The sequence below is a fragment of the Bufo gargarizans genome, chromosome 2, assembly GCF_014858855.1.
Source record: "Bufo gargarizans isolate SCDJY-AF-19 chromosome 2, ASM1485885v1, whole genome shotgun sequence".
In the NCBI taxonomy this organism is placed as follows: domain Eukaryota; kingdom Metazoa; phylum Chordata; class Amphibia; order Anura; family Bufonidae; genus Bufo; species Bufo gargarizans.
This window is the reverse complement of record NC_058081.1, coordinates 423,817,613-423,845,461: the sequence shown is the minus strand read 5'-3', so window position 1 is coordinate 423,845,461 and position 27,849 is coordinate 423,817,613. Positions and strand designations below refer to the sequence as shown.

The 27,849-nt window shown below is 47.9% G+C and overlaps 1 protein-coding gene across 1 annotated transcript in view; it reads left to right on the top strand.

Moving 5' to 3' along the window:
- Positions 1–1,118: 1,118 nt before the first annotated feature.
- RARS1 (arginyl-tRNA synthetase 1) overlaps positions 1,119–27,849 on the top strand; it is a 394,458-nt gene continuing 367,727 nt past the window's right edge. Inside the window, exon 1 of the mRNA XM_044280902.1 lies at positions 1,119–1,239. Within this exon, the coding sequence (XP_044136837.1) occupies positions 1,195–1,239 (45 nt within the window). The 5' untranslated portion in view covers positions 1,119–1,194. The remainder of the gene's footprint in view (positions 1,240–27,849) is intronic.

Here is a 27,849-nt window from a genome sequence, read left to right as displayed (position 1 = left end):
ATTACAGAGCTGCCTGTGTCCTCTGGTGCTCGATCCAAGCAAAAGGGACCACCAGAGGACTAGGTAGCAGGTATATCAGACGCTGTTAACAAAACAACGTCTGATATACCTTTCAAGCTGTAGATCCACTGGTTTACCGTCCGATCCTGTGAACGTGCGCTCCTTCACAGGAAATCTCACCTCTCGCGAGATGACGCGCCGGCACGTCCAAGAGGAATAACCGGGCCACCGCCATGACGCAATCCTGCGTTCGGCGGTTAAAGACAATAAGTGTTAAAGGGGTTCTGCACTTTCATTTAACTGATGATCTATCCTCTGGATAGATCATCAGCTTCTGATCGGCGGGGGTCCGACACCTGGGACCCCCGCCGATCAGCTGTTTGAGAAGTCAGCAGCGTTCCAACAGCGCCGCGGCCTTCTCACTGTTTACCGCCGGGCCGCCCGCTGACGTCACAACTAGTATCAACTAGCGTGGGCGGGGCTAAGCTCCATTCAAGTGAACAGAGCTAAGCCCCGTCCACGCTAGTTGATACTAGTCGTGACGTCAGTGGGCGGGCGGCCCGGCGGTAATCTGTGAGAAGGCCGCAGCGCTGTTGGAGCGCCGCTGCCTTCTCAAACAGGCAGCTGATCGGCGAGGGTCCCGGGTGTCAGACCCCAGCCGATCAAAAGCTGATGATCTATCCAGAGGATAGATCATCAGTTAAATGAAAGTGCAGAACCCCTTTAAGCTCACATGTGAACAATTTCGGTTCTAATTTCAGTGCACATTCTGCTATGAAAACATGAGTCAGTCCACCCTCCATGCAAATGAATGGGATTTCTGCAAGCCTATTCATATTTCATGGAGAGAAAAACAACAAATAAAATTGCAGCTCGGCTGCATGTGTGAAACGTTGCATTTCTGGTATGGATCATTAGCAAATGCAGGTAGAAAATACAACATCATGACACCCAATGATTCTTTTCTTAAGGGTGATCAGACCCGTGTTATAATACGAGGTTATAAACCAAGAACGATTTTGTGCCTCCAAAACTCTACTTGACTTAGTCTTCTGCTATCTTGCCCGGTATAGAATTACCGACGTTTTTCCCGCCTCCCCTCTCAGCGCAGCCCTTGACTACCACCTCCGTCTCATAAGCGTGACGCGATTTCCTGTGCCGGCCTCTTACCCCTTGTGTTAGTGTGAGCGGAGCATGGAAGGACTTCTTGGGCACTATGAAGAGAGACTGCGGGAGCAGGTCAGCCATAGTGAGATGTTATAATTATATGAGGGATTTGTGACTTTCGTGCGAGTGCAGTGGCTATAGTCATATGGCATTCGTACCGTCACTGTTTCCGGCCAGGCCGAGCAGTTCCTTTCTGCACACTTACTGTATGCTTTCGTACAGTGTGCGAAAAACCTGTTTCTCATAGCTAATAAAAGCTCTCTTGTTGAGCAGTCTAGCCAGCTATACCTTTGCGCTAGCTGTTAGATTTTTTATTTTTTATTTATTTATTTTTTTAATTCTGAAAGGACATATTTGTGATATAATTGAAATGTCTGTATAACCAGCCACAACATCTGCAGTTTGACTCTTCCCCCCTTTAACTTTATGAGACCAGAAAAAAAAGTCTGTTATATAGTGCTGTTCTGGGAATGTCCTGGGAGCACAGTGCCATTGAGCCAGACACCAGTCTGCAATATTGAAATATCGTCCGATGCCAGAGTAGTGAACAAAATTAAGCTCTTTATAGAATAGTGAGGTATGAGTATACCAGGAAGTGAATAAAGTCTCTGAGTGACATACAAATGGACAATATAAAATCCAGAACTGTAGTATAAAATCCATTATAGGATTCATGAAATGTATTTAAGTATACTTAACCGCTACCCGACCACCTAACACAGGATTGCGTCCTGCGGGCGGTCGGGTTATTCCTCCTCAAAGCATTGGCGCGTCATCTCGCGAGATGACGCACCAAGCCGGCCAGCACATGTGCAGTGTGGGCCGGGAATCATCGCAGGAGAAGTTCGTCACCAGCCTGCCTGTGCTCTCTGGTCCTTTTCGTCGGTTGGTCCCAGCAGAGAGCACAGATAAGGCTACTGTCACACTTGCGTTCAGAGCGGATCCGTCTGGGGTCTGCCCAGATGGATCCGCTCATATAATGCAGACGATGGGATCCGTTCAGAACAGATCCATATGCATTATATTGTAGAAAAAATTCTAAGTGTGAAAGTAGCTTCAGACGAATCCGTCCAGACTTTAAATTGAAAGTCAATGGGGAACGGATCAGTTTAAAAATTGAGCCATATTGTGTCAAATTCAAACAATTCCATCCCCATTGACTTACATTCTAAGTCTGGACGGATCCGTTTGCCTCCGCACGGCCAGGCGGACACCCGAACGCTGCAAGCATCGTTCAGGTGTCCGCCTGCTGGGCGGAGCGGAGGCCAAACGCTGCCAGACTGATGCATTCTGAGCTGATCCGCATCCACTCAGAATGCATTAGGGCTGGACGGATGCGTTCGGGGCTGCTTGTGAGAGCCTTTAACCACTTCAACCCCGCTAGCTGAAACCCCCTTAATGACCAGGCCACTTCTTACACTTCTGCACTACATTACTTTCACCGTTTATTGCTCGGTCATGCAACTTACCACCCAAATGAATTTTACCTCCTTTTCTTCTCGCTAATAGAGCTTTCATTTGGAGGTATTTCATTGCTGCTGACATTTTTTTTTTTTTTTTATTAATCGAAATTTAACAATTATTTTTTGCAAAAAAATGAAATTTTTCACTTTCAGTTGTAAAATTTTGCAAAAAAACCCGACATCCATACATTTTTCGCTAAATTTATTGTTCTACATAAAAAAATAAAAAAAATGGGTAAAAAAAAAATGGTTTGGGTAAAAGTTATAGCGCTTACAAACTATGGTACAAAAATGTGAATTTCCACTTTTTGAAGCAGCTCTGACTTTCTGAGCACCTGTCATGTTTCCTGAGGTTCTACAATGCCCAGACAGTAGAAAAAACCCACAAATGACCCAATTTTGGAAAGTAGACACCCTAAGGTATTCGCTGATGGGCATAGTGAGTTCATAGAACTTTTTATTTTTTGTCACAAGTTAGAGAAAAATGATGATTATTTTTTTTATTATTTATTTATTTTTTTTCCTTACAAAGTCTCATATTCCACTAACTTGTGCCAAAAAATAAAAACTTCCATGAACTCACTATGCCCATCATAAAATACCTTGGGGTGTCTTCTTTCCAAAATGGGGTCACTTGTGGGGTAGTTATACTGCCCAGGCATTTTAGGGGCCCAAATGTGTGGGAAGTAGTTTGAAATCAAAATCTGTAAAAAAATGGCCTGTGAAATCCGAAAGGTGCTCTTTGGAATGTGAGCCCATTTGCCCACCTAGGCGGCAGAAAAGTGTCACACATGTGGTATTGCCGTACTCAGGAGAAGTTGGGAAAATGTGTTTTGGGGTGTCATTTTACATATACCCATGCTGGGTGAGAGAAATATCTTGGTCAAGTGCCAACTTTGTATAAAAAAAATGGGAAAAGTTGTCTTTTGCCGAGATATTTCTCACCCAGCATGGGTATATGTAAAAAGACACTCCAAAACACATTCCCCAACTTCTCCTGGGTACGGCGATACCACATGTGACACTTTTTTGCAGCCTAGATGGGCAAAGGGGCCCACATTCCAAAGAGCACCTTTTGGATTTCACCGCCAGTTTTTTACACATTTTGATTGCAAACTACTTCTCACACATTTGGGCCCCTACAATGCCAGGGCAGTATAACTACCCCAAAAGTGACCCCATTTTGGAAAGAAGACACCCCAAGGTATTCCGTGAGGGGCATGGCGAGTACCTAGAATTTTTTAATTTTTTGTCGCAAGTTAGTGGAATATGAGACTTTGTAATAGCGGAAAATGATGATTTTTTTTATTTTTATTACAAAGTCTCAAATTCCACTAACTTGCGACAAAAAAATAAAAATTCTAGGTACTCGCCATGCCCCTCACGGAATACCGTGGGGTAGTTATACTGCCTTGGCATTTTAGGGGCCCATATGCGTGAGAAGTAGTTTGCAATCAAAATCTGTAAAAAATGCCCTGTGAAATCCGAGAGGTGCTCTTTGGAATGTGAGCCCATTTCCCCACCTAGACGGCAAAAAAGTGTCACACATCTGGTATCGCCGTACTCGGGAGAAGTTGGGGAATGTGTTTTGGGGTGTCATTTTTACATATACCCATGCTGGGTGAGATAAATATCTTGGCAAAAGACAACTTTTCCCTTTTCCCACTTTTTATTTTTTATTTTTATTTTTTTTCTTAATACAAAGTTGGCACTTGACCAAGATATACCCATGCTGGGTGAGAGAAATATGTAAAATGACACCCCAAAACACATTCCCCAACTTCTCCTGAGTACGGCGATACCACATGTGTGAAACCTTTATGCAGCCTAGATGCGCAAAGGTGCCCAAATTCCTTTTAGGAGGGCATTTTTAGACATTTGGATCCCTGACCTCTTCTCACGCTTTAGGGCCCCTAAAATGCCAGGGCAGTATAAATACCCCACATGGGACCCCACTTTGGAAAGAAGACACCCCAAGGTATTCAATGAGGGGCCTGGCGAGTTCATAGAATTTTTATTTTTTATTTTTTTGGGCATAAGTTAGCGGAATTTTTTTATTTATTTTTCTCACAAAGTCTCACTTTCTGCTAACTTGGGACAAAAATTAAAAATTTTCATGGACTCAATATGCACCTCAGCGAATACCTTGGGGTGTCTTCTTTCCAAAATGGGGTCATTTGTGGGGTGTTTGTACTGCCCTGGCATTTGAGGGTCTCCGCAATCATTACATGTATGGCCAGCATTAGGAGTTTCTGCTATTCTCCTTATATTGAGCATACAGGTAATGAGAGATTTTTTTTACCGTTCAGCCTCTGGGCTGAAAGAAAAAAAATTAACGGCACAGATTTCTTCATTCGCATCGATCAATGTGGATGAAAAAATCTCTGCCCAAAAAAATGAGGGGAAAGGCGTCTGCCAGGACATAGGAGCGCCGCCCAACATCCATACCCACTTAGCTCGTATGCCCTGGCAAACCAGATTTCTCCATTCACATCAATCGATGTGGATGAATAAATCATTGCCGTTTTTTTTTTTATATACAAAGTGTTTTGCCAAAGCATATGAACACCGCCACCTCCTCAGGTGATATGCCTTGGCAAACGTATCTTTTACTGCAGAGGAGAAATCTCGTCTTGTAGCACCGCATACACCGACTTGTGTGTAATCTGACAGCAGCGCAATGCTTCTGTCAGAATGCACATCAGTGCTGCAGCTAGTTGATCGGTTTGTCCACCTGGAAGGTTAAAAAAGAACAAAAAAAAAAGGGCCGCAACGCAATAAATTTATTAACTTTATAATAACTTTTGAACACAACATATAAACTTTAACTTTTTGAACTGAACCTTTTTGCTTACTGGTGTTTTTTTTTTATTTTTATTTTATTTATTTTTTACCTTTTTATAGGACAATCCTCTCCTTCCCCCCCATGGGACAATGTGCAAAGCGCAAATCGCCCAAAGATGTGGCGAAGTGCGTTATGCATTTTGCCGCAGATGACAGGAGAGGTTTGCAGCAGCTGTGTGTGAATGGGCCCTAATAGCCCTGTGTGCCTGTCCTGGTGAGATGTGATCCCTATGCTAGGTGTACCTGTGTGTGGTACTTCTGGAAACACTTCCCTAAGCATAGGGCAGAGTGGTCAGGGCAGTCAGGACAGAAATAGCGGGTGTCACTCCTTATTCCACTCCTGCTACAGACACGACATATTTTTCGCGGTGACGGTTGGGTTGAGGTACCGGCAACGACATTGGGGAAATGTCGCTCGTGTAGACTACACTGGTGGATGGGACCACGGAACCTCCTGGATACAGGAGGTTCTCGATGATCTCTTCCTGAAATTTGAGGAAGGATCCTGTTCTCCCAGCCTTACTGTAGAGAACAAAACTATTATACAGAGCCAATTGAATCAAATATAGAGACACCTTCTTATACCAGCGTCTGGTTCTGCGGGAAACTAAATACGGAGACAACATCTGGTCATTGAAGTCCACCTCTCCCATGTGAAGGTTATAGTCGTGGACTGAGAGGGGCTTTTCAATGACACGGGTTGCTCGCTCAATTTGGATTGTCGTGTCTGCGTGAATGGAGGAGCGCATGTAAAGGTCATGCTTGTCTCTCCATTTCACCGCGAGCAGTTCTTCGTTACACAAGGCAGCCCTCTCCCCCCTTGCAAGACAGGAGGTAACGAGCTGTTGGGGGAAGCCCGTGCGACTAGTTCTCGTGGTGCCACAGCAGCCAATCTGTTCTAGAAACAAATGCCTGAAGAGGGCCACACTTGTGTAGAAATTGTCCAGAGGAGGGCATCTAAAGTAATAACTGGAATGGGGCATCTACAGTACCCTGAAAGATTATCAAAATTAGGGTTATTCACTTTAGAAAAAAGACGACTGAGGGGAGATCTAATTAATATGTATAAATATATCAGGGGTCAGTACAGAGATCTATCCCATCAGCTATTTATCCCCAGGACTGTGACTGTGGCGAGGGGACATCCTCTGCGTCTGGAGGAAAGAAGGTTTGTACACAAACATAGAAAAGGATTCTTTACGGTAAGAGCAGTGAGAATATGGAACACTCTGCCTGAGGAGGTGGTGATGGTGAGTACAATAAAGGAATTCAAGAGGGGCCTGGATGTATTTCTGGAGCTTAATAATATTACAGGCTATAGCTACTAGAGAGGGGTCTTCCTCTGGATCAACTTGCGGGATAACAGGCCGAACTGGATGGACAAATGTCTTTTTTCGGCCTTATGTACTATGTTACTATAAAGATGGTACCCCTTGCCAAATAAGGGTGACACCAAGTCCCAGACTGTCTTCCCACTGCTCCCCAGGTAGTCAGGGCAACCGACCGGCTCCAGGGTCTGATCTTTTCCCTCATAGATCCAAAATTTGTGGGTATAGCCTGTGGCCCTTTCACAGAGCTTATACAATTTGACCCCATACCGGGCGCGCTTGCTTGGGATGTATTGTTTGAAGCCAAGGCGCCCGGTAAAATGTATTAGGGACTGGTCTACGCAGATGTTTTGCTCTGGGGTATACAAATCTGCAAATTTCAAGTGGTCTATGAGGGGCCGAATTTTGTGGAGCCGGTCAAAAGCTAGGTGGCCTCTGGGACGGGAGGTGGTGTTGTCGGTAAAGTGCAGGAAACGCAGGATAGCGTTGGCAGCAGAGAACATAGGCATGTGATGAATTGGGTTCGTGGACCAATATGACCGCAATTCATGCTTTTTGGTTAGACCCATGTTGAGGAGAAGGCCCAGAAAAGTTTTAATTTCGGAAACTTGGTGTCACCACCAGACATCTGAGAAGCTCTGGCAGACGTCTAGAACCTCCTCCTTGAGGTTCCTTTGTTTTGCTTTCATTTTCTCATCTCGTTAGCCTCTCTCAGCTGTCATGTAGTTGCACTGATTGCATCCCTTTAAATCCTTTCCCATAGTGCATCACTTTGCGGTTTATACAACATGTGTGTGTATGCTGTTCCTACTTCTGAGTCTTCTACAAAATTTGTTTTGTTCATTCATTTGTGTTTTTCTGTTTGCTGGATCCCAGGGGACCCTGACTCCCTCCGTATCTAGTGTAGGGAGCCGTTGGTCGTGTCCCCTCACTATTATAGGGTGTTCAGGTGTTATACAGTCGAGGTATGAGGATATGTGATCATCTACCATTGGGATTTTCGCATAGGCTGAGCAGCCAGGGAGAGAGCCAGGTCTGATGCAGGGCTCTCCCTTTTTGTTCCTTGGTTTTGGATCCAGTCAGTCGTATATTCATTTTGTGTTTTTTAGTTTCCTGCACACCTTCCGTGACACTTGGACTGGTTTCCACCGGAAAGGCTGGGCATAATAGCTTCCAGGGTTGGCGGTTATAAATTGTGTGGCATACCGGTTTGTTTCTGCCACGACTGTCCAAGAGCTCCGCAGTCAAGATCAGCTAAAAAAAATCCCAGGGCCAAACCGATCGGAGCTGTCTGAACCCGAACTCCAGATTGGGCGGTGAAAGGGGGAACTAATGGTGCGGCTGAAGTTGGGGACTGCCAATCAGGATTTGCCAGCACCTCAGGGATTCTAGGGGGTCTACGGGCCTGTCTGTGCGGTGGCTGCGACGGGGTAACTAATGCACGTGCCACCGTACCAGCTTCAACTGCTTGGTGCTATCGGGGATCTCAGCCTCCTCGTCCGAACTTTGAGTCAGACTGCTACTGCTTTCTACAGGTTCATATTCTGACCCGCTAGATTCGTCAGATGAGGGTTCCCATTCCTCATCCGACTGGGTCAGAAGCCTGTAGGCCTCTTCAGAAGAATACCCCTTGTTTGACATTCGGGCAACTAAATTTAGGGGTATTCCCTGAGACTACCCAAGAAAAAAAAGCAAGCCTGTCTTACAAATGGGAGGCTAGCGAAGTACCGGAGAACGCATGTGTGGGCGACCGATCAGGCCTGATCAGGCAAACACTGCGTTTTGGGTAGAGGGCGAGCTAAGGTGACACTAATACTATTATAGATCTGACTGTGATCAGTTTTGATTACTTACACATGCTATAAAAGTACAAATGCTGATTAGCGATACGCTAATCAGCGAGCCAGTAACTGCGGTGCGGTGGGCTAACCGATCGCTAAACTACCTAACCAAGGCGCCTAAACTATCCTAAAATCTAACAGTCAATACCAGTGCAAAAAAAAGTGACAGTTTACACTGATCATTTTTTTTTCCTTTCACTAGGTGATTGACATGGGCGATCAAGGGGTGATCAAAGGGTTACTTGGGGTGCAGGGGGGTGATCTGGGGCTAAAGTGTAGTGTTTGGTGTACTCACTGTGAAGCCTGCTCCTCTGCTGGAACCAACCGACCAAAAGGACCAGCAGAGGAGCAGGGAAGCCATTTAACACATCATATTTACTAATATGATGTGTTAACTGGATTCTGATTGGATTTTTTAAAAATCATCAGCTTGCCAGCCACGATCATTGACTGCCAAGCTGATGACGTGACCCCCGTAGAACAAATGCCGGCCCGCGATGCGCATGTGCGGGCTGGCTAATCGCGTCAGATGCATCCGTGCGTGACTCTGCCTGCAGCTGCCGCCTCCGGACCGTGATCCTGCGTTAGGCGGTCCGGAGACGGTTAAATTACCCCTTCCTGTGAACGATAGCGGAAGGTTTTTCCATCTTTCCAAGTCTCTAATGATAGTTTTGAATAACGGCGGGTAATTAAGACTATAAAAGGAAGCGGGGGTTCTCCCAATTTTTATACCCAGATAAGTAATATAGTTCCCTGATACTGCGATTAGGCAGTCTGAATAAGGCCATTTTGATTCCACCTTCCTGACTCCTAGGGGCAAAAGTACACATTTGTCTACGTTTATTTTAAAGCCAGAAACTGCACCGAAGGAGTGCAATAATTTCAATCCCCCCCTCCAGATGCTCAGTCGGATCTGCCATAAATAGGAGCAGGTCATCTGCAAATAAGGATGTGCGATCCAGTGAACCAGACCGTGTACTTTTTCTATCTTCTTCGGGTTTGATCACTGAAATCCCCTCCGATGATTTTATTCTTGGACATATCCCCTGCTATTTTTTCTGCTAAATCGGTAAAGGACTTGTTATCCCCATTGGGACCATATATATACTGAAATCATCCTACTGAAAATGTTTCCTGCAGGAGGGCTATATCTGCTTTAAGATGTTTCAAGTGACAAAGAACCTTTTTGCGTTTTTGTGGGGACCTTAACGTTCCATTTAATTACTTTCATGCTGGAGTTTGTCAAACACCCTTGGAAGTTTCCTTAGTATGTTTCTGTAGCTGTGTGTATATATATACACACGAATCTGACATCCTAGTACCCTTTATTATATAACACCCCCAAATACAAACATTAAGGCCCCTTTCACACGAGCGAGTATTCCGCGCGGGTTGAACGCATTGCACCCGCACTGAATCCTGACCCATTCATTTCTATGGGGCTGTTCACATGAGCGGTGATTTTCACGCATCACTTGTGCGTTGCGTGAAAATCGCAGCATGCTCCTCTTTGTGCGTTGCGGTGCGATAATCCACGCAACGCAGGCCACATAGAAGTGAATGGGATTGCGTGAAAATCGCAAGCATCCGCAAGCAAATGCGGATGCGGTGCGATTTTTCACGCATGGGTTCTAGGTGACAATCTATTCACTGTATTATTTTCCCTTATAACATGGTTATAAGGGAAAATAATAGCATTCTGACTACAGAACGCATAGTATAATAGTGCTGGAGGGGTTAAAAAAATAAAAAAGTGAACTCACCTTTTCCTCTTGTTCGCGTAGTTCGTTCCCGGTCTGTTCTTTGCTAGCTGTGGGCTTGGGCTGAATGACCTGGGGTGACGTCAGATCACATGCTCCATCACCATGGTCCATCACCATGGTGATGGAGCATGTGATCTGACGTCACCCCAGGTCATTCAGCCCAAGCCCACAGCTAGCAAAGAACAGACCGGGAACGAACTACGCGAACAAGAGGAAAAGGTGAGTTCACTTTTTTATTTTTTTAACCCCTCCAGCACTATTATACTATGCGTTCTGTAGTCAGAATGCTATTATTTTCCCTTATAACCATGTTATAAGGGAAAATAATACAATCTTCAGAACATCAATCCCAAGCCCGAACTTCTGTGAAGAAGTTCGGGTTTGGGTACCAAACATGCGCGATTTTTCTCACGCGAGTGCAAAACGCATGACAATGTTTTGCACTTGCGCGGAAAAATCGCGCATTTTCCCGCAACGCACCCGCCTCTTATCCGGGCAAAAAACATGACGCCCATGTGAAAGAAGCCTAAGCCTTAAATCCCAATTTTCCCAAGATTCTCTTGGGACCCAACCAGTTAAAGTACGGCTTACAAGGAAGTTCCGTTAGCGTCATGGCCACTTCCAACTTCAGTCTTATGGTGTAAAAGGCTAGACATCTCCCACAACATGACAAATAAAACTTGGTAAGCAACATACATATAATCATGAACCAAGCTTCAAGGTGTAATGCTGTGACAGTTGGTGAATGCGGGACCCACATCGCCACATTGGATATTTCATTGAGTTAACACTATGCCTGAATGGACTCATGTGGACCCCCACTCACCAAGACCCAGCCACCTCCTGTACGTCAAGAAATTAGTCTCATGAGTCCCGACTGCAGATTCTCCAGTTTCCCACACCTGGATAGAAGAAATAAATGGTAAGTTTATGTTCTCACAGAGGGACTTCATCTGTTCTCTGGCTGCCTATTCGGCGATCTTGAGGTTTCTTTCCTGTCTAATATTGTTCCCGAACTGCTTCTCTGAGTAGGATTCCATCTGTTCCTCCGTTTGCGATCCGTATGCGACTCCATTAGCCAGTTAAGTCCAGTATCTTCTAATAGACTAACCGGAACCACATCAAGAGAATTGCAGATGGAGGCGGATCCATCAGGGTGGAAGATCTTGAGTACCGCCGGGAAAAGTAATGCAAATCTAATATTCTTACGGTGCAACTGGGTACATAGAGGTGAGAAGGCCCTCCTCCTCTTGGCGACTTCTGCAGAACAGTCCCCGAATAGTAAGACCCTATTTCCTCTCAAGATTTGGCAAAAAATAAATAAATACATTTTGACATTTTCTCTATTTGCCATTAACTCCTGTGGAACATAATAAAAAATAATATATATATCTTCCATTTTAATCAATTTTTTCCAGTAACAAAGCAAGGGTTGTTCCTAGGTATTCCTAAAGGGTTAATAAAGTTTGTAAAATCGTTTTTTAACCACCTCAGCTCCCCTAGCTTAAACCCTTAAAGGGGTTGTCCAAGTTATATTTATTGATGACCTATCCCCAGGATAGGTCATCAATATCAGATCGGAGGGGGTCCGACACCCAGCACCCCCTCCGATCAGCTGTTTGAAGAGGAGACTCGCACGGTGAAATGAATGGGACGGCTTGGGTGTAATTACACCTGCTCACCACTGCAGATGCAACGGCTAGAAGGTAAACAGTGAAGAGGAGGCAGCTCTGACACCGTGCGAGTCTCCTCTTCAAACAGCTGATCGGAGGGGGTGCCGGGTGTCGGACCCCCTCCGATCTGATATTGATAACCTATCCTGGGGATAGGTCATCAATAAATATAACTTGGACGACCACTTTTTACAATTCTGCACTACACTACTTTCACGGTTTATTGCTCAGTCATGCAACTTACCACCCAAATGAATTTTACCTCCTTTTCTTCTCACTAATAGAGCTTTCATTTGGTGGTATTTCATTGCTGCTGACATTTTAATTTTTTTTGTTATTAATCAAAATTTACCGAAATTTTTGCAAAAAAATGAAATTTCTCGCCCAATTTCCTTGGGGGACACAGAAGACCTTGGGTATAGCTCATCTCCCTAGGAGGCGTGACACTAAGTGAAAACTGTTAAGCCCCTCCTCCATCAGCTATACCCTCAGCCTGGAGAGAGAGACTGCCAGTTTTTGCTTAGTGTCCAAGGAGGCAAGACACTCCCTGTTTTCTCCTTGTTTAAATTTAGATTTTTACTTTTTTCTTTTCTTTTTGTTCCAGATCATCAGGGACAACAGAGACGCACTAGACCTCTCTGTTTCTCCCGGGGTTGAGCTGCGCCAGTGCCGGTCACCCACACTGCTGCCTCCCCCACAGAAGACAAGGTGGATCAGGCAGCCCAGCTCCCCTACATCCCGCCAGCGCAAGGGTCGCCCGCACGCCAAGTCCCTCTTCCAGCGTCCTGCCACTACGGTGCCAGTAGCTGAAGGGGCGACCCTGCTGGAATGGACCGAGGGTGAAGAAGACTATGGTGAGAGAGTGGCTTCTCCAGCCCTACGTCCCCCACCCCCCACCCTGGTCTCCTGCGTGCCTGACCCCCCATACTGGGTCTCTGGACCCTTCTGTCACTGCTGGACCTAGGCTAGCCCCTGGGGTGCTGCGGGGCGACAATCTACTCCCTGCTCCCTCTCCTCCCTTCTGGCCTTCATGGGACATTCTAGCTGCAGAATGCTGCGAATAGGCAGCCACATCGCCTCCCTTCACCTATCGGCGTCCCTCCTGGGAACGCTGTGCTCGCATCCGCACGGGCACCTGGTCTCAGTGTCCCCCCATCCCCTTACCGATGCGCTGCTCTGGGCCGGGGCAGTGCTGTGAGTTTTTACTTCCCGGCCTGCTGGGCCGCACCTCCGGCGCTTCTTCCCGGCCTGCTGGGCCGCACCTCCGGCACTTCTTCCCGGCCTGCTGGGCCGCACCTCCGGCGCTCCTTCCCGGCCCCCGACTGTTCTGGCCTGCGGGGTAGACTCCCGCGGCCGGCATTTGGCTTGAGCAAGATGCTCCAACGATTCCGGTCGTCGGCGACTTCCGGTCGGCCGGGCGCCGCAAATTTTGGCCCAGTCTTCGGACCTACTAGGCCGCATTCCGGCGCTCCACCCGGGCCCCTGACTTCCGGTCCGCGGGGTGGGCTTCCGCGGCCGGTTTGTACAGGCAGTCCGCTCCGGTTTCCTGTGCGGCCCCGGTCAGCCGGGTGCCGCAGAAAATTTAGGCCCTGGCTTCACGGCCTGCTAGGCCGCAAACTTCCGGCCTCTGTTGGAGGGGGCGGGAACTTCTCCAGGCGCGAATTCTTCCCGCCTGGAGGTTCCCCGCCCCCAGGTGATCGCGGCGCCGCCTCCTCCTCCCTTCCCAGGTTGGATGGCTGTTAACCCTTCGGGTACCGGCGGCTCCCGATGGGCCTGTATGGCTGCCCCCCCCCCCCCCTCCCTGTTTTTTTTTTTCCCTACTTCTATGCTGTGCACCTGTATGGTGGCAGTTCTTTCTGCCTCAGTGAGGCTATTTTTATTTAGAAATACATGAAATGGTTAACTAATGGGTTTCTTGTGCGCTGTGCAGGACGCTGCAGCCTTATCTCAGTAGTGCCGCCTGTATGCGTGCTCCTTCCATGAGCGGCATGGTGTCGCACTCCCCGGCTGGTGCATGTTTCCCTTCTAAGTGGTTCTTGCCCTCTCCGGGATACAGCGCTGGCCAAGTGCATGCGCTCCCTTTTTTTTTCTGTAGGCAGAATTCGTCACCCTCCAGCTATGGTGCCTGCCATGTGCATGACAACCCCTTCCTAGGCGGGATACTGCACTCTCTCGGGCTGCAGGCTTGCCTGGTGCATGACCCCCTGCTTAGGTGGAATACTGCACTCACCGAATACGGTGTTGGCCATGTGCACGAGAACGCTGCACTCACTGGATTCGCTGCAGGCCATGTGCACAACCCCCTTCCATAGGCGGAATGCTGCACTCACTGGATTCGTTGCCGGTCTTGTGCATGTCCTCCTTCCATAGGTGGAATCTGCACTCTCACCAGATACGGTGTTGGTCTGGTGCACGACCCCCTCCCATAGGGGAACGCTGCACTTTCACTGGATTCGCTGCCGGCCATGTGCGTGATCCCCTTCCATAGGCGAAACGCTGCACTCACTGGATCTGATACCGGCCATGTGCATGACCCCCTTCCATAGGCGGAATGCTGCACTCACTGGATTCGCTGCCGGTCTTGTGCATGACCCCCTTCCATAGGCGGAATGCTGCACTCGCTGGATTCGCTGCCGGTCTTGTGCATGACCCCCTTCCTTTAGGCGGAATACTGCACTTCATCGGTTATGGTGCTGGGCAGCCGGCCATGTGCATAACCCCCTTCCATAGGCGGTATGCTGCATTCTCATTGGATTCGCTGCCGGCCTTGGGCATGCCTTCTTCCCTCAAGCGCCATGCATACACCCTCACTGACTGGGGTCGTTCTCTCGCCGGTAAGTTGCTGGCCGCGTGCATGACCCCCTTCCATGGTGGGATGCTTGCAACTCACTAAATCCACTGCCGACCATATACATGTTCCCCCTTCCGTGGGCGGTGTACGGCACTCTCACTGGATTCGCTGCCGGCCATGGGCATGTCTCCTTTCCTCAGGCAACATACACACACACTCTCACTGATTGTGTTTGTTCTCTCGCCAGTGTGCTGCTGGCCAGGTGCATGACCCCCATCCATGGTGGGGTGCTCGCATTCTCCCTGGTTGCAATACTGGCCATGGGCATGGCTCCCCCTTCTGGGCAGCATACTGCACTCTCACCAGATACATTGCTGGCCTCTAAGATGGGTGGAATACTTGCACTCCCATTGGATACGGTGCTGGCCTTGTGCGTGACCACCCCTCATTCCATGGGTGGACTTTTGTACGCTCACAGGACTCACAACTGTCCTTGTATATGCTGTGCTGGACTTGTACTTGTCGCCATTCATTGGCGGAGTGGTTGTACTCTCACAAAATTCGGTGTTTGGTGGATTATTGCACACTCACTTAATGCTAGGATAACCCTGTGCATGTCCCCTTTTCACTAGGTGGACATCCTGCTGGATGCTGTGTGGCCATGTACATGGCCCTCTTCTGGGCGGAATATGGTATGCCCTACTTCTCTGAAGTAGGTACTGGTCTTGGGCATCACCCCCTTGTGGGGCGGGCTTTGCACGCTTGCTGTCTGCAATATTTGCCAAGTACATTTCCCTCTCTTCTGGGCTGACTGCTTGCGTTCCATCGCATGCCATACTAGTCTTGTGTATGTCCCCCCCTTCCGGTTGCACTTTGCACTTCTGTGGATTCTGTGGGACTCTGTGGCTGGCCCTCTTTGCTGAATGACTATTTCGCAGTGGGCGGACGCTCTTGTGCACTCTGTGCGTTGTTGGGCCGTGTATGCCTTCTCCTTCCGTAGGTGGGTTGGCTTTCTCACTGCTTATGGGGCTGCTTGTACGTATGCCTCCATTCTTCCTGCGACTTGACGTTTTTCTCTTGGGATACGGTGATTGCCGCCGGCCTGGCACTCTTCTCTGAAGAGATCTTTCTGTTCACCTGACCTGGACGGGCCCTATTGCTCTCTACTGCAGCGAGCTGGGTGGTATCCATTCTCTGTTCGGAGGGTATATTGTGTTTCCTTTGTGACGGTATCCACCATATTCGTTGGCCCTTCCGCCTGGGGAGTGTTTGTGGTTCCTAGATGCGTACCCATTAGTTCCCCTGTGGCATTGCTTCCCAGCGCAAGCGGTCACATGGTCGAGAGTGCTGTCTCCAGCGTCCCTCGCAGTCTACGTTGGCTCTGGCGGGATTACGGTTCCCTCGCCTGTTGCCATTCCTCCTCTTGGATGCGTTTTGGTTTGAGTCCTTCCTGTTGGCACCCTCCGTGCTTCAGTTTGTTTTGCTACCAGGTTCTAGCCGCTCTTTTCGAGCAGGTCGCCCAACTTCTCTTGGGTGCTCGATTACCCAGGTCCCAGGGACCTCCACTTCCGGTTCATTAGGGTATTCGCCTTCTGCGAATTGGTGAGCCGGACATCTCGGAGTAGCGGAGTTCTGCTTTTGAGCGGTCCTGTGGCTTCCCTGTTGCCCACTCCTCCTTGCGGTTGGAGGGTGTCATCCGTCTTCTCGACTGTTTTCTCTCAACTGCTTTGTTTTGGCTTCTCCTGGGACAGTTTTACTCCGATGTGGCTTCTGCCCCGGCCAGGCTTCAGGGTCTGTTCCTTCACTGCCCTCCCCTCTGGGGAGAACATGGTTGTTCATATGGATGGTCCCGGTGTTCCTTATGACCTCATACTGTCTCCATTGTTCACACTGGCTGTACTAGCTGTGTGCCTATTTACCGGGTTTGCCGCATTCTGTCCTCCCGCTGGGTGCAGATTACTTTTACCATTCTGGGCGATGGTCCTGCTTGGACTTTACCTTCTCGGTAACCTGGCGGGACTACTTTCTTCTGTCAAGATTACCCTTCAAGCCCCCACACCGGGACTGTAGAACACCTTCCTGTGGTGGCTACAACGACAAGGACTTTAGACTGACTTGTCCTGGCGTCTGTTGGATGCTGGCCGGGTCCCTTTCGGTTCCTTCCGTTTGTCCTTCTGCTCCCCCACTCCGTGTGGATACGGGACGGCGTTGCTCGGGGGCCGACGGGACCAGTTTTACCAACCTTTTTGCCCGTGTCACTGATCTGCGCTTACTCGCATTGGGTTTCCTCCCGCCTGCCCAGACGAGTCCAGCGAGCACGCTAGTGTTCGCTCCCTGGCCACGGTCTTCCTTGCACTCTTTACCAGGTTCTCCAGAGTGCGTACTCTGGCTTCGGCGGCTGCTGCCTTGGGCCGCCTGGTTTTGCAGGTGGCATTTCCTTGCTGCCTTCGGGTGCTTCGCCTTGGTGCTGTGGTCCCTCCCCTCTTGGACTGCTTTTGAACGTCCCAAGGTCTTCTGTGTCCAAGGAAATTGGGCGAGAAAACGAGATTTTTGTATAACTTACCAGTAAAATCTCTTTCTCGCTCTTTCCTTGGGGGACACAGCACCCACCCATTCATTGTTTTTTTTTTTTTTTCTGCACGGTTTCTGAGTTTTGTTTACCCGTTGGGTAGTTGGCTTGTTGTTTCCACTTGTTGGACTTTGCCTTTTCTCACTACTTGGACACGCAACTGGCAGTCTCTCTCTCCAGGCTGAGGGTATAGCTGATGGAGGAGGGGCTTAACAGTTTTCACTTAATGTCACGCCTCCTAGGGAGATGAGCTATACCCAAGGTCTTCTGTGTCACCCAAGGAAAGAGCGAGAAAGAGACTGGTAAGTTATACAAAAATCTTGTTTTTTCACTTTCAGTTGGATTTTTTATTTTTTTTTTAAATACATTTCTATATACATTTTCCTCAATTTATTGTTCTACATGTCTTTGATAAAAAAAATTAAAAAAAAGTTTGGGTTAAAGTTATAGCGTTTACAAACTATGGTAACAAAAATGTGAATTTCTGCTTTTTGAAGCAGCTCTGACTTTCTGAGCACCTGTCATGTTTCCTGAGGTTCTACAATGCCCAGACAGTAGAAAACCCCCACAAATGACCCCATTTCGGAAAGTAGACACCCTAAGGTATTCGCTGATGGGCATAGTGAGTTTATAGAACGTTTTATTTTTTTATCACAAGTTAGCGGATAATGATTGATTTTATTTATTTTTTTCCCTACAAAGTCTCATATTCCACTAACTTACGAAAAATAAAAACTTCCATGAACTCACAATGCCCATCACAAAATACCTTGGGGTGTCTTCTTTCCAAAATGGGGTCACTTGTAGGGTAGTTATACTGCCCTGGCATTTTAGGGGCCCTAATGCGTGAGAAGTAGTTTGAAATCAAAATGTGTAAAAAAAAAAAAAAATGCCCTGTGAAATCCTAAAGGTGCTCTTTGGAATGTGGGCCCCTTTGTCCACCTAGGCTGCAAAAAAGTGTCACATGTGGTATCGCTGTACTCAGGAGAAGTTGGGCAATGTGTTTTGGGGTGTCTTTTTACACATGCCCATGCTGAGTGAGATAAATATCTCTGTCAAATGACAACTTTGTATAAATAAAAAAAAGGGAAAGGTTGTCTTTTAGAGAGATTTCTCTCACCCAGCATGGGTATATGTAAAAAGACACCCCAAAACACATTTCCCAACTTCTCCTGCATACGGCGATGCCACGTGTGACACTTTTTTGCAGCCTAGATGCGCAAAGAGGCCCAAATTCCTTTTTGGAGGGCATTTTTAGACATCCCAGACTTCTTCTCAAGCTTTAGGGCCCCTAAAATGCCAGGGCAGTTTAATACCCCACATGTGAACCCATTTTGGAAAGAAGACACCCCAAGGTATTCAATGACAGGGGGGGGGGGTGATCAATGACAGTGGGGTGATCAGGGAGTCTATAGGGGTGATCACCACCCTGTCATTGATCACCCCCCTGTAAGGCTCCATTCAGACGTCCGTATGTGTTTTGCGGATCCGATCCATGTATCCGTGGATCCGTAAAAATCATACGGACGTCTGAACGGAGCCCGACAGGGGGGTGATCAATGCCGGGGGGGGGGGGGGGGGCGGGCGGGGGGATCGCTGGTGATCAGGGAGTTTATATGGTGTGATCAGGGGTTTATAAGGGGTTAATAAGTGACGGGGGGGGGGTGTAGTGTAGTGTGGTGTTTGGTGCGACTTTACTGACCTACCTGTGTCCTCTGGTGGTCGATCCTAACAAAAGGGACCACCAGAGGACCAGGTAGTAGGTATATTAGACGCTGTTATCAAAAAAAAAATCGCACTCGCTTACCTTCTGTTCCTGTGAGCGTGTGCGCGTTCGCAGGAAATCTCGGGTATCGCGAGATGACGCGCCGATGCGTCCAGGAGGAGTAAATCAACCACCTCCCAGACGCATCGGCGCGTTAGGCGGTCGGAAGGTGGTTAAACAGCTGATCAACAGGGATCACGGGTGTCAGATCCCCGCTGATCAGATGCTGATGATCTATCCAGGGGATACATCATTAGTTTAAAAAACTGCAGAACCCCTTTAATACTGCCTTCTTAATAGCAATAACATCTGCTAGACACAGAGAGATCCAAGCTTTTTCATGTAGAGAACCTTATCTGTCCATTTTTCCTGACATAATTGTATTAAAATTAGATCCGGGCTAACCAGTTTACGTGAAAAAATGAGAAGAAGCTCTCCAAAACATCCATAGGGCGTTGGATAAAAGCTACAATTTCTTGTTGCTACTCCCAAATGGTTCAAAATTGTCCTACTGTAATAAAGGCCAATTCTATATTGAATCCACCATGACAGCTCATATAGTCCCTCCCATAAGATATAATCTATAGTATGAAATCAGTACTATTAAAATAAATATAGCTGGAAAACAGAATATGAAAACTGGACAGGTGCTATGTCCTGGGGCATAAGGTGATGGCCCAAAAAAAAAAAAAAAAAAAAAAATAAATATATATACATATATTTATGTATTTTGGTACAGACCAAAAGTTTGGACACACCTTCTCATTCAAAGAGTTTTCTTTATTTTCATGACTGGTATCGCCGTACTCAGGAGAAGTTGGGGAATGTATTTTGGCGTGCCATTTTACATATAACCATGCTGGGTGAGAGAAATATCTTGGCAAAAGACAACTTTTCCTATTTTTTTTTTTTTTATACAAAGTTGGCATTTGACCAAGATATTTTTCCCCTCACCCATGACGGCACCCCATGCGATCAGGGACCTCCCATCCGGGACAGGAAACCTGAGAAGATAAAAGGTTCACACCCCCACCATGCACCAGTTCAGGTTTCCTGTCCTCCGGATAGGAAGTCCCTGGGAAGACTCCTCGTCGGTTCTCACCTGCGGCCGGGGGGAGGACCAGGTTCTTATCCGGTGGGTGGCCTCCCCCAGGTGGCGTTATGCTCTCCGGGGCTGCTGCCTACAAGTCTGGGCTCCTTCTTCCCCCACATCCCGGCGCTGACCTGAGGGAGCCGTTATGGCCGTGTTCAGGCGGCGTCCCTCCTTACTTCCGGGGTTGCCGGTCTCCTGCGGCGTCACAAGGGGGCGTCTGCGCCTGCGCGCGCCCCGACGCGGGGGGGCGGGGCTTAACCCGGAAGTCGGGTCAGCGCTGATGTGTGCCCCGGCGCGTCCCTAAAATATAAATGGGGTAGAGGGGGGGAACCCAGCCGGCTGATGTGGCACACAGTGTGGTGCTGAAGAAGCTCTTGATTCCTGAAGAATGTCGGAGCCTGCAGACGGACGCGCCGAACCCCTGGAACCCTCAAGGCCTGCGAGTCCGGTACTAGTCCTGAGGAGTGGGGGCTGAAAGAAAAAGACCTTTGGTGAGACGTACCTTTTTCTTACTAATGGGGTGTTATCTGCTTGATTTGTGTAGGTGGTAAAGCCCCCCAAAAAAGCGGCCTCTAAGACGAAGCATAAGGAGTGTGCGGGATGTAAGGCCCCCCCCCTAGCTTCCTCATATTCCAAGCCGTTATGCACCCCATGTATCGATAAGTTGGTGGCGGAGGAATCTCAGAGCCTTTCTAGGAATATGCGATCTTTAATAAGATCAGAGGTGAAAGCCTCCTTAAGATCCCTGAGTAAAAATCGCCCGCGGTCTCCGGAAAAATCTCCGGATGTTAGGGATTCGGATATGGACCAGTCTGACGTGGAAGAGAGAGAAGCGGGCCAGTTACTCTCTAATGACGCTACTTCGTCAGCGGAGGAAGAAACAGGGGGCTCCTATTTCCCACCCGAAGACACCCAAAACCTCCTTAAAGCAGTCAGAGCAACTATGCAGTTAGAAGAGGAAAAACAGGCTAAGTCGACAGCAGATATTGCCTTTCAGGGGTTAGGTCCCAGAAAACAGAGGGTTTTCACCATTCATGAGAATGTTCAAGCATTGATTAAAAAGGAATGGAAGAATCCCGATAGGAAGTTTTTTATCCCAAGCTCCGTTAAAAGAAAATATCCTTTTGATGAGAAGGTAGCAGCCTGTTGGGACAAGGCCCCCACGGTTGACGCTCCGGTAGCGAAGATTGCTAAAAAGTCTGCACTGCCGTTTGATGATTTAGGTAGCCTGTCTGACCCTCTGGATAAGAAGGCGGACTTTTACTTGAAAAAGGCCTGGGAATCATCCTCTACCTGCCTGAGACCAGCGGTGGCAGCGTCATGGGTCTCTAGGTCGCTGCATATCTGGCTGGAACAGTTAGAGCAGCATCTCAGTGAGAAGAAGCCAAGAGAGGAGGTGTTGGCCTCCCTTCCCACCTTTTTTAAGGCCGTAGATTTTTTAGCCGATGCCTCCGCGGATATTGTTAGGTTTTCCGCCAGATCATCCGCTATGTCCAATGCGGCCAGGAGAGCGATTTGGTTGAAGTCCTGGAAGGCTGATCAGGGTTCCAAGGCTAGGTTATGTTCTATCCCCTGTGAGGGTGACAGGCTCTTTGGATCCTCTCTCGACGATATACTTGAAAAAGCCTCAGACAAAAAGATGGGATTTCCAGCTCCTCAACGCCCCCCCTTTCGTAGATACCAAGGTAAAAGGCAAAGGGGTAGGCAGTATGATAGAAGAGAAAAGGATAAATTCCCTAAGAAATCCGGAGGTTTCCTTTTTAAATCCCAGGATCCTAGACCCAAAGATAAGCAATGACGCCGAACCCCAGGTAGGGGGAAGATTGTCTCTGTTTCTCCCGGCCTGGAAAAACATAACCAAGAATGGCTGGATCTTGGGGGGGATTGGAGAGGGATTCCGGTTGGAGCTCCTGTCCCGTCCCCGGGATTCGTTCATTCTGACAGATTACCCCAAGGATCTAGTCAAAAGACAGGCCTTAGAGTCAGAGGTCCTGCTGCTTCTGCAAAAAGGGGTGGTTGTCCCGGTTCCGCAGGCAGAGAAGGGCAGGGGGTTCTACTCCCCTCTTTTTTTAGTAAAAAAAACCCAACGGCTCCTTCAGGGTAATCCTAAACCTGAAGAGATTAAACAGATTCCTCAGCTACAAAAAATTTCGTATGGAGACCATAAGATCGGCCATAGATCTCCTATCAAAGGATTGCTGGATGGCGACTCTGGACTTAGAGGACGCGTACTACCACGTGCCAATTCATGTGTCCTCCCAGAAGTATTTGAGGACAGCAGTCTGGGTTCAGGGGGATTGTCTGCACCTGCAATACAGAGCCCTGCCTTTTGGGGTTTCTCAGGCCCCAAGAATCTTCACCAAAGTGATTGCGGAAGTTGCCTCCTTTCTAAGGTTGTCAGGGGTTCCGTTGCTGCCATATCTAGACGACTTCCTGTTTATTTCCCAGACCAGGGAAGGCCTGGTCCGAAGCATCGAAGTTTCCTGCGCCCTATTAAAGAACTTGGGCTGGAAAATAAATTGGGTAAAGTCTTGCCTAACACCATCTCAGAGTTGTGTATTTTTAGGCATCCTGTTAGACTCCCGAGTAGAAAAGTCCTTCCTCCCGTCCACCAGGATGCTGGGCCACCTGACAGCAACCTTTCCAGCAGTCCCATATGCACAAGCCCACACAAGGAAGCTACAATCATGCATCCTGCGCCAGTGGGACGGCCGCAAGCAGTCGTTGGACCGGATTTTCCACTTATCCGCGGAGGCGAGAGTGTCTCTCCTTTGGTGGACTGTGACAGAGAATCTCTCAGCCGGAGTACCATGGTCCTTTCAGGATCCGATAGTATTAACAACGGATGCCAGCCCGTGGGGTTGGGGGGCCCACTCTGAGAACAAAGGTTGGCAAGGGAGATGGGATTTGAAAACCAGAAAGGCCACCTCAAACTTCAAAGAATTAAAAGCAGTGGAGATGGCCCTAAGAGCAATGGCTCCGGACATATCCTTCAGGAACATAATCCTATACTCAGACAACTTAACTACAGTGGCATACATCAACCATCAAGGCGGAACAAGGGTACCTCCTCTGGCAACTCTTTGTCAACAGATCTTTCAGTTAGCAGAACAGAAACATCTATCTCTGTCGGCAGTCCATATAAAAGGGAAAGAGAACATAGTAGCCGATTTTCTGAGTCGCACCCAGCTAAAACAGGGAGACTGGTGCCTAAACCCAGAGGTCTTCTCCCAGTTAACACAGAAATTCGGCCTCCCCACGGTCGACCTATTTGCCTCCAGGAAGAACAGGAAAGTGGAAGGGTTCTTCTCCATAAATCGTCTGGACGATCCAACAGCTTTAGACGGTTTGGCACAGAATTGGTCTCAGGAGGAGGGTTACGCCTTCCCTCCTTTTTCCCTAATCCCGCAGGTTCTGAAAAAAGTCCAGAGGGAGAAAGCGACAATTACCCTGGTGGCCCCAGCATGGCCGAAAAGGTCCTGGTTCTCCTGTCTCCTAGACCTAGCAGTAGCCCCCCCGTGGATGCTGCCCCCTCGGGAGGATCTATTATTTCAGGGCCCAATCCTGCATCCCAATCCAGAGATTTTGCATCTGGCAGCATGGAGGCTGAAAGGGAGATTTGGTTAGGCCGGGGTCTGTCCCAATCTGTAGTATCCACAATGTTGGGGAGTAGGAAAGCCACCACAGCCAGAAAATATAATAAGATTTGGGAAGTCTTTTCCTCCTTTTTAGGGATCAGTCCTGACCCCTTCTCTCCTCCTAATGTCTCTAGGGTCCTAGACTTTCTACAAGCTGGCTTGGATAAGGGGCTTAGGGCTTCCACACTAAGAGTGCATGTGGCAGCCTTGAGTTACTTCTTCGATTCCCAGTTGGCCCTGCACCCTTGGGTTAAAAGGTTTCTGTCAGCAGCTTCCAGGATCCGCCCTTCGATAAGACCCTTGTCCCCTCTTTGGGACCTAAACACGGTCTTGACGGCCCTGTCACAGAAACCTTTTGAGCCCTTGTCTGACATACCCATAGACATGCTCTCCTTTAAGATGTCCTTTTTACTGGCCATTACTTCAGCTAGGAGAATCTCAGATACAAGCTTTTTCGGCCTTTCCTCCTTATACCCAGGTCCTGGACGACAAGGTTATTATTAGGCCTCTCCCGTCCTTCCAGCCCAAGGTGGTTTCGGACTTCCATAGAAGTCAGGATGTTGTCCTTCCATCCTTTTGTCCTAATCCCTCTAACAGTTTAGAAAGGGAGTTTCATTGCCTGGACGTCAAAAGATGTCTGCTTGCCTATTTAGAGTCTACCTCGGCTTGGAGGTTGGAAGAAAACCTCCTTATTCAGTTTTGGGGTAGGAATAAGGGACGGAAAGTATCCACGGCAGTTATTGCTAGGTGGGTGAAAAGGGCCATTTCCGAAGCCTATTTAGCACAGGGTCTCTCGCCCCCTTCAGGGTTCGGAGCCCACTCCACCCGAGCGGTAGCTACGTCCTGGGCCGAGAAGGCGGATGCCTCCCTGGCTCAAATTTGTAGAGCAGCAACTTGGAGCTCGCAGCATACTTTTTTGAAGCATTACAGGCTCCAACTTCATACAGATTCCGCCTTTGGTAGGAAGGTACTTCAGGCGGTTGTCCCCCCCTAGGTTGACTTTAATAGTCTATCTCGCATGGGGTGCCGTCATGGGTCAGGGGAAAACAACATTGCTTACCGGTAATTGTTTTTCTCGATACCCATGACGGCACCCCTAAAATTTTCCCTTCCCTAAAAAAAATAAAAAAATTAAAATAAAATAAAAATATAGACAAATTAAGAGGGGGAGCTAATGGGCTTAGTACCCTTTATTAGGTTATATGCGGAGTAGTCCGCTACTGCCTATAGGTTTCTCAGAGCTCTCTCTCTTGAGTATTGTAGAAATATAATGTACCATATTGGATCTCTCTCTTTTCTTTCTTATGTGTATTCACCTCCGGAGTACTGTTTATTACTATCACTGGTGCATGGTGGGGGTGTGAACCTTTTATCTTCTCAGGTTTCCTGTCCCGGATGGGAGGTCCCTGGTCGCATGGGGTGCCGTCATGGGTATCGAGAAAAACAATTACCGGTAAGCAATGTTGTTTTCTCACCCAGCATGGGTATATGTAAAATGACACCCCAAAACACATTGCCCAACTTCTGCTGAGTACGGCGATACCAGATGTGTGACACTTTTTTGCAGCCTAGATGCGCAAAGGGGCCCAAATTCCTTTTAGGAGGGGATTTTTAGACATTTGGATCCCAGACTTCTTCTCACACTTTCGGGCCCCTAAAAAGCCAGGGCAGTATAAATACCCCACATGTGACCCCACTTTGGAAAGAAGACACCCCAAGGTATTCAATGAGGGGCCTGGTGAGTTCCTTTTGCATAAGTTAGCGGATATTGATATTTTTTTATTATTTTTTTTTTTTTCTCACAAAGTCTCACTTTCCACTAACTTAGGACAAAAAATTCAATCTTTCATGGATTCAATATGCCCCTCAGCGAATACCTTGGGGTGTCTTCTTTCCGAAATGGGGTCACATGTGGGGTATTTATACTGCCCTGGCTTTTTAGGGGCCCTAAAGCGTGAGAAGAAGTCTGGAATATAAATGTCTAAAAATGTTTACGCATTTGGATTCCGTGAGGGGTATGGTGAGTTCATGTGAGATTTTATTTTTTGACACAAGTTAGTGGAATATGAGACTTAGTAAGAAAAAACAAAAACGAACAAAAAATTTCCGCTAACTTGTGCCCAAAAAAATGTCTGAATGGAGCCTTACCAGGGGGGTGATCAATGACAGGGGGGTGATCACCCATATAGACTCCCTGATCACCCCCCTGTCATTGATCACCCCCCTGTAAGGCTCCATTCAGACGTCCGTATGATTTTTACGGATACATGGATCGGATCCACAAAACACATGCGGACGTCTGAATGGAGCCTTACAGAGGGGTTATCAATGACAGGGGGTGATCAGGGTGGTCACTGATCACCCCCCCTGTAAGGCTCCATTCAGACATCCGCATGATTTTTACGGATCCATGGATACATGGATCGGATCCGATCCACAAAACACATGCGGACGTCTGAATGGAGCCTTACAGAGGGGTTATCAATGACAGGGGGTGATCAGGGTGATCACCCCCCTGTCACTGATCACCCCCCTTGTAAGGCTCCATTCAGACGTCCGCATGATTTTTACGGATCCATGGATACATGGATCGGATCCACAAAACACATGCGGACGTCTGAATGGAGCCTTACAGGGGGGTGATCAATGACAGGGGGTGATCAGGGAGTGTATATGGGTGATCACCCGCCTGTCATTGATCACCCCCCTGTAAGGCTCCATTCAGACGTCCGCATGTGTTTTGCGGATCCGATCCATGTATCCGTGGATCCGTAAAAATCATACGGACGTCTGAACGGAGCCTGACAGGGGGGTGATCAATGACAGGGGGGTTATCAGGGAGTTAATATGGGGTGATCATGGGTGATCAGGGGTTCATAAAGGGTTAATAAGTGACGGGGGGGGGGGTTGTAGTGTAGTGTTTGGTGCGACTTTACTGACCTACCTGTGTCCTCTGATTGGTCGATCCTAACAAAAGGGACCACCAGAGGACCAGGTAGGAGGTATATTAGACGCTGTTATGAAAACAGCGTCTAATATACCTGTTAGGGGTTAAAAAATTCGGATCTCCAGCCTGCCAGCGAGCGATCGCCGCTGGCAGGCTGGAGATCCACTCGCTTACCTTCCGTTCCTGTGAGCGCACGCGCCTGTGTGCGCGCGTTCACAAGAAATCCCGGCCCTCGCGAGATGACTCATATATGCGTGACTCTGCGCAGGGCCGCCACCTCCGGACCACACATCTGCGTTAGGCGGTCCGGAGGTGGTTAAGGACCAGGCCATTTTTTGCAAATCTGACCAGTGTCACTTTAAGTGCTGATAACTTTAAAACACTTTGACTTATCCAGGCCATTCTGAGATAGTTTTTTCGTCACATATTGTACTTCATGACACTCGTAAAATTAAGTCAAAAAATTATATTTTTTGCACAAAAAATTACCTAATTTACCCAAAATTTGCAAATTTCAAAGTTTGTTTCTCTACTTCTGTAATACATAGTAATACACCCAAAAAATTGTGATGACTTTACATTCACCATATGTCTAATTCATGTTTGAATTATTTTGGGAATTATATTTTATATTTTGGGGATGTTACAAGGCTTAGAAGTTTAGAAGCAAATCTTGAAATTTTTCAGAAATTTACAAAAACTCAATTTTTATGGACCAGTTCAGGTCTGAAGTCACTTTGCGAGGCTCACATAATAGAAACCACCCAAAAATTACCCCATCTAAGAAACTACACCCCTCAAGGTATTCAAAACTGATTTTACATACGTTGTTAACTGGACTGGAACAAGGGGATACTAGTATAAAAGTTATCCACGTACAGGCGATAACCTTTTATCTAGCAGTGGGTGCATAAGGCCCCACACAAGTTTCCCTGTAACACCCAGAGTGGGGGGACATTCTGGGGGT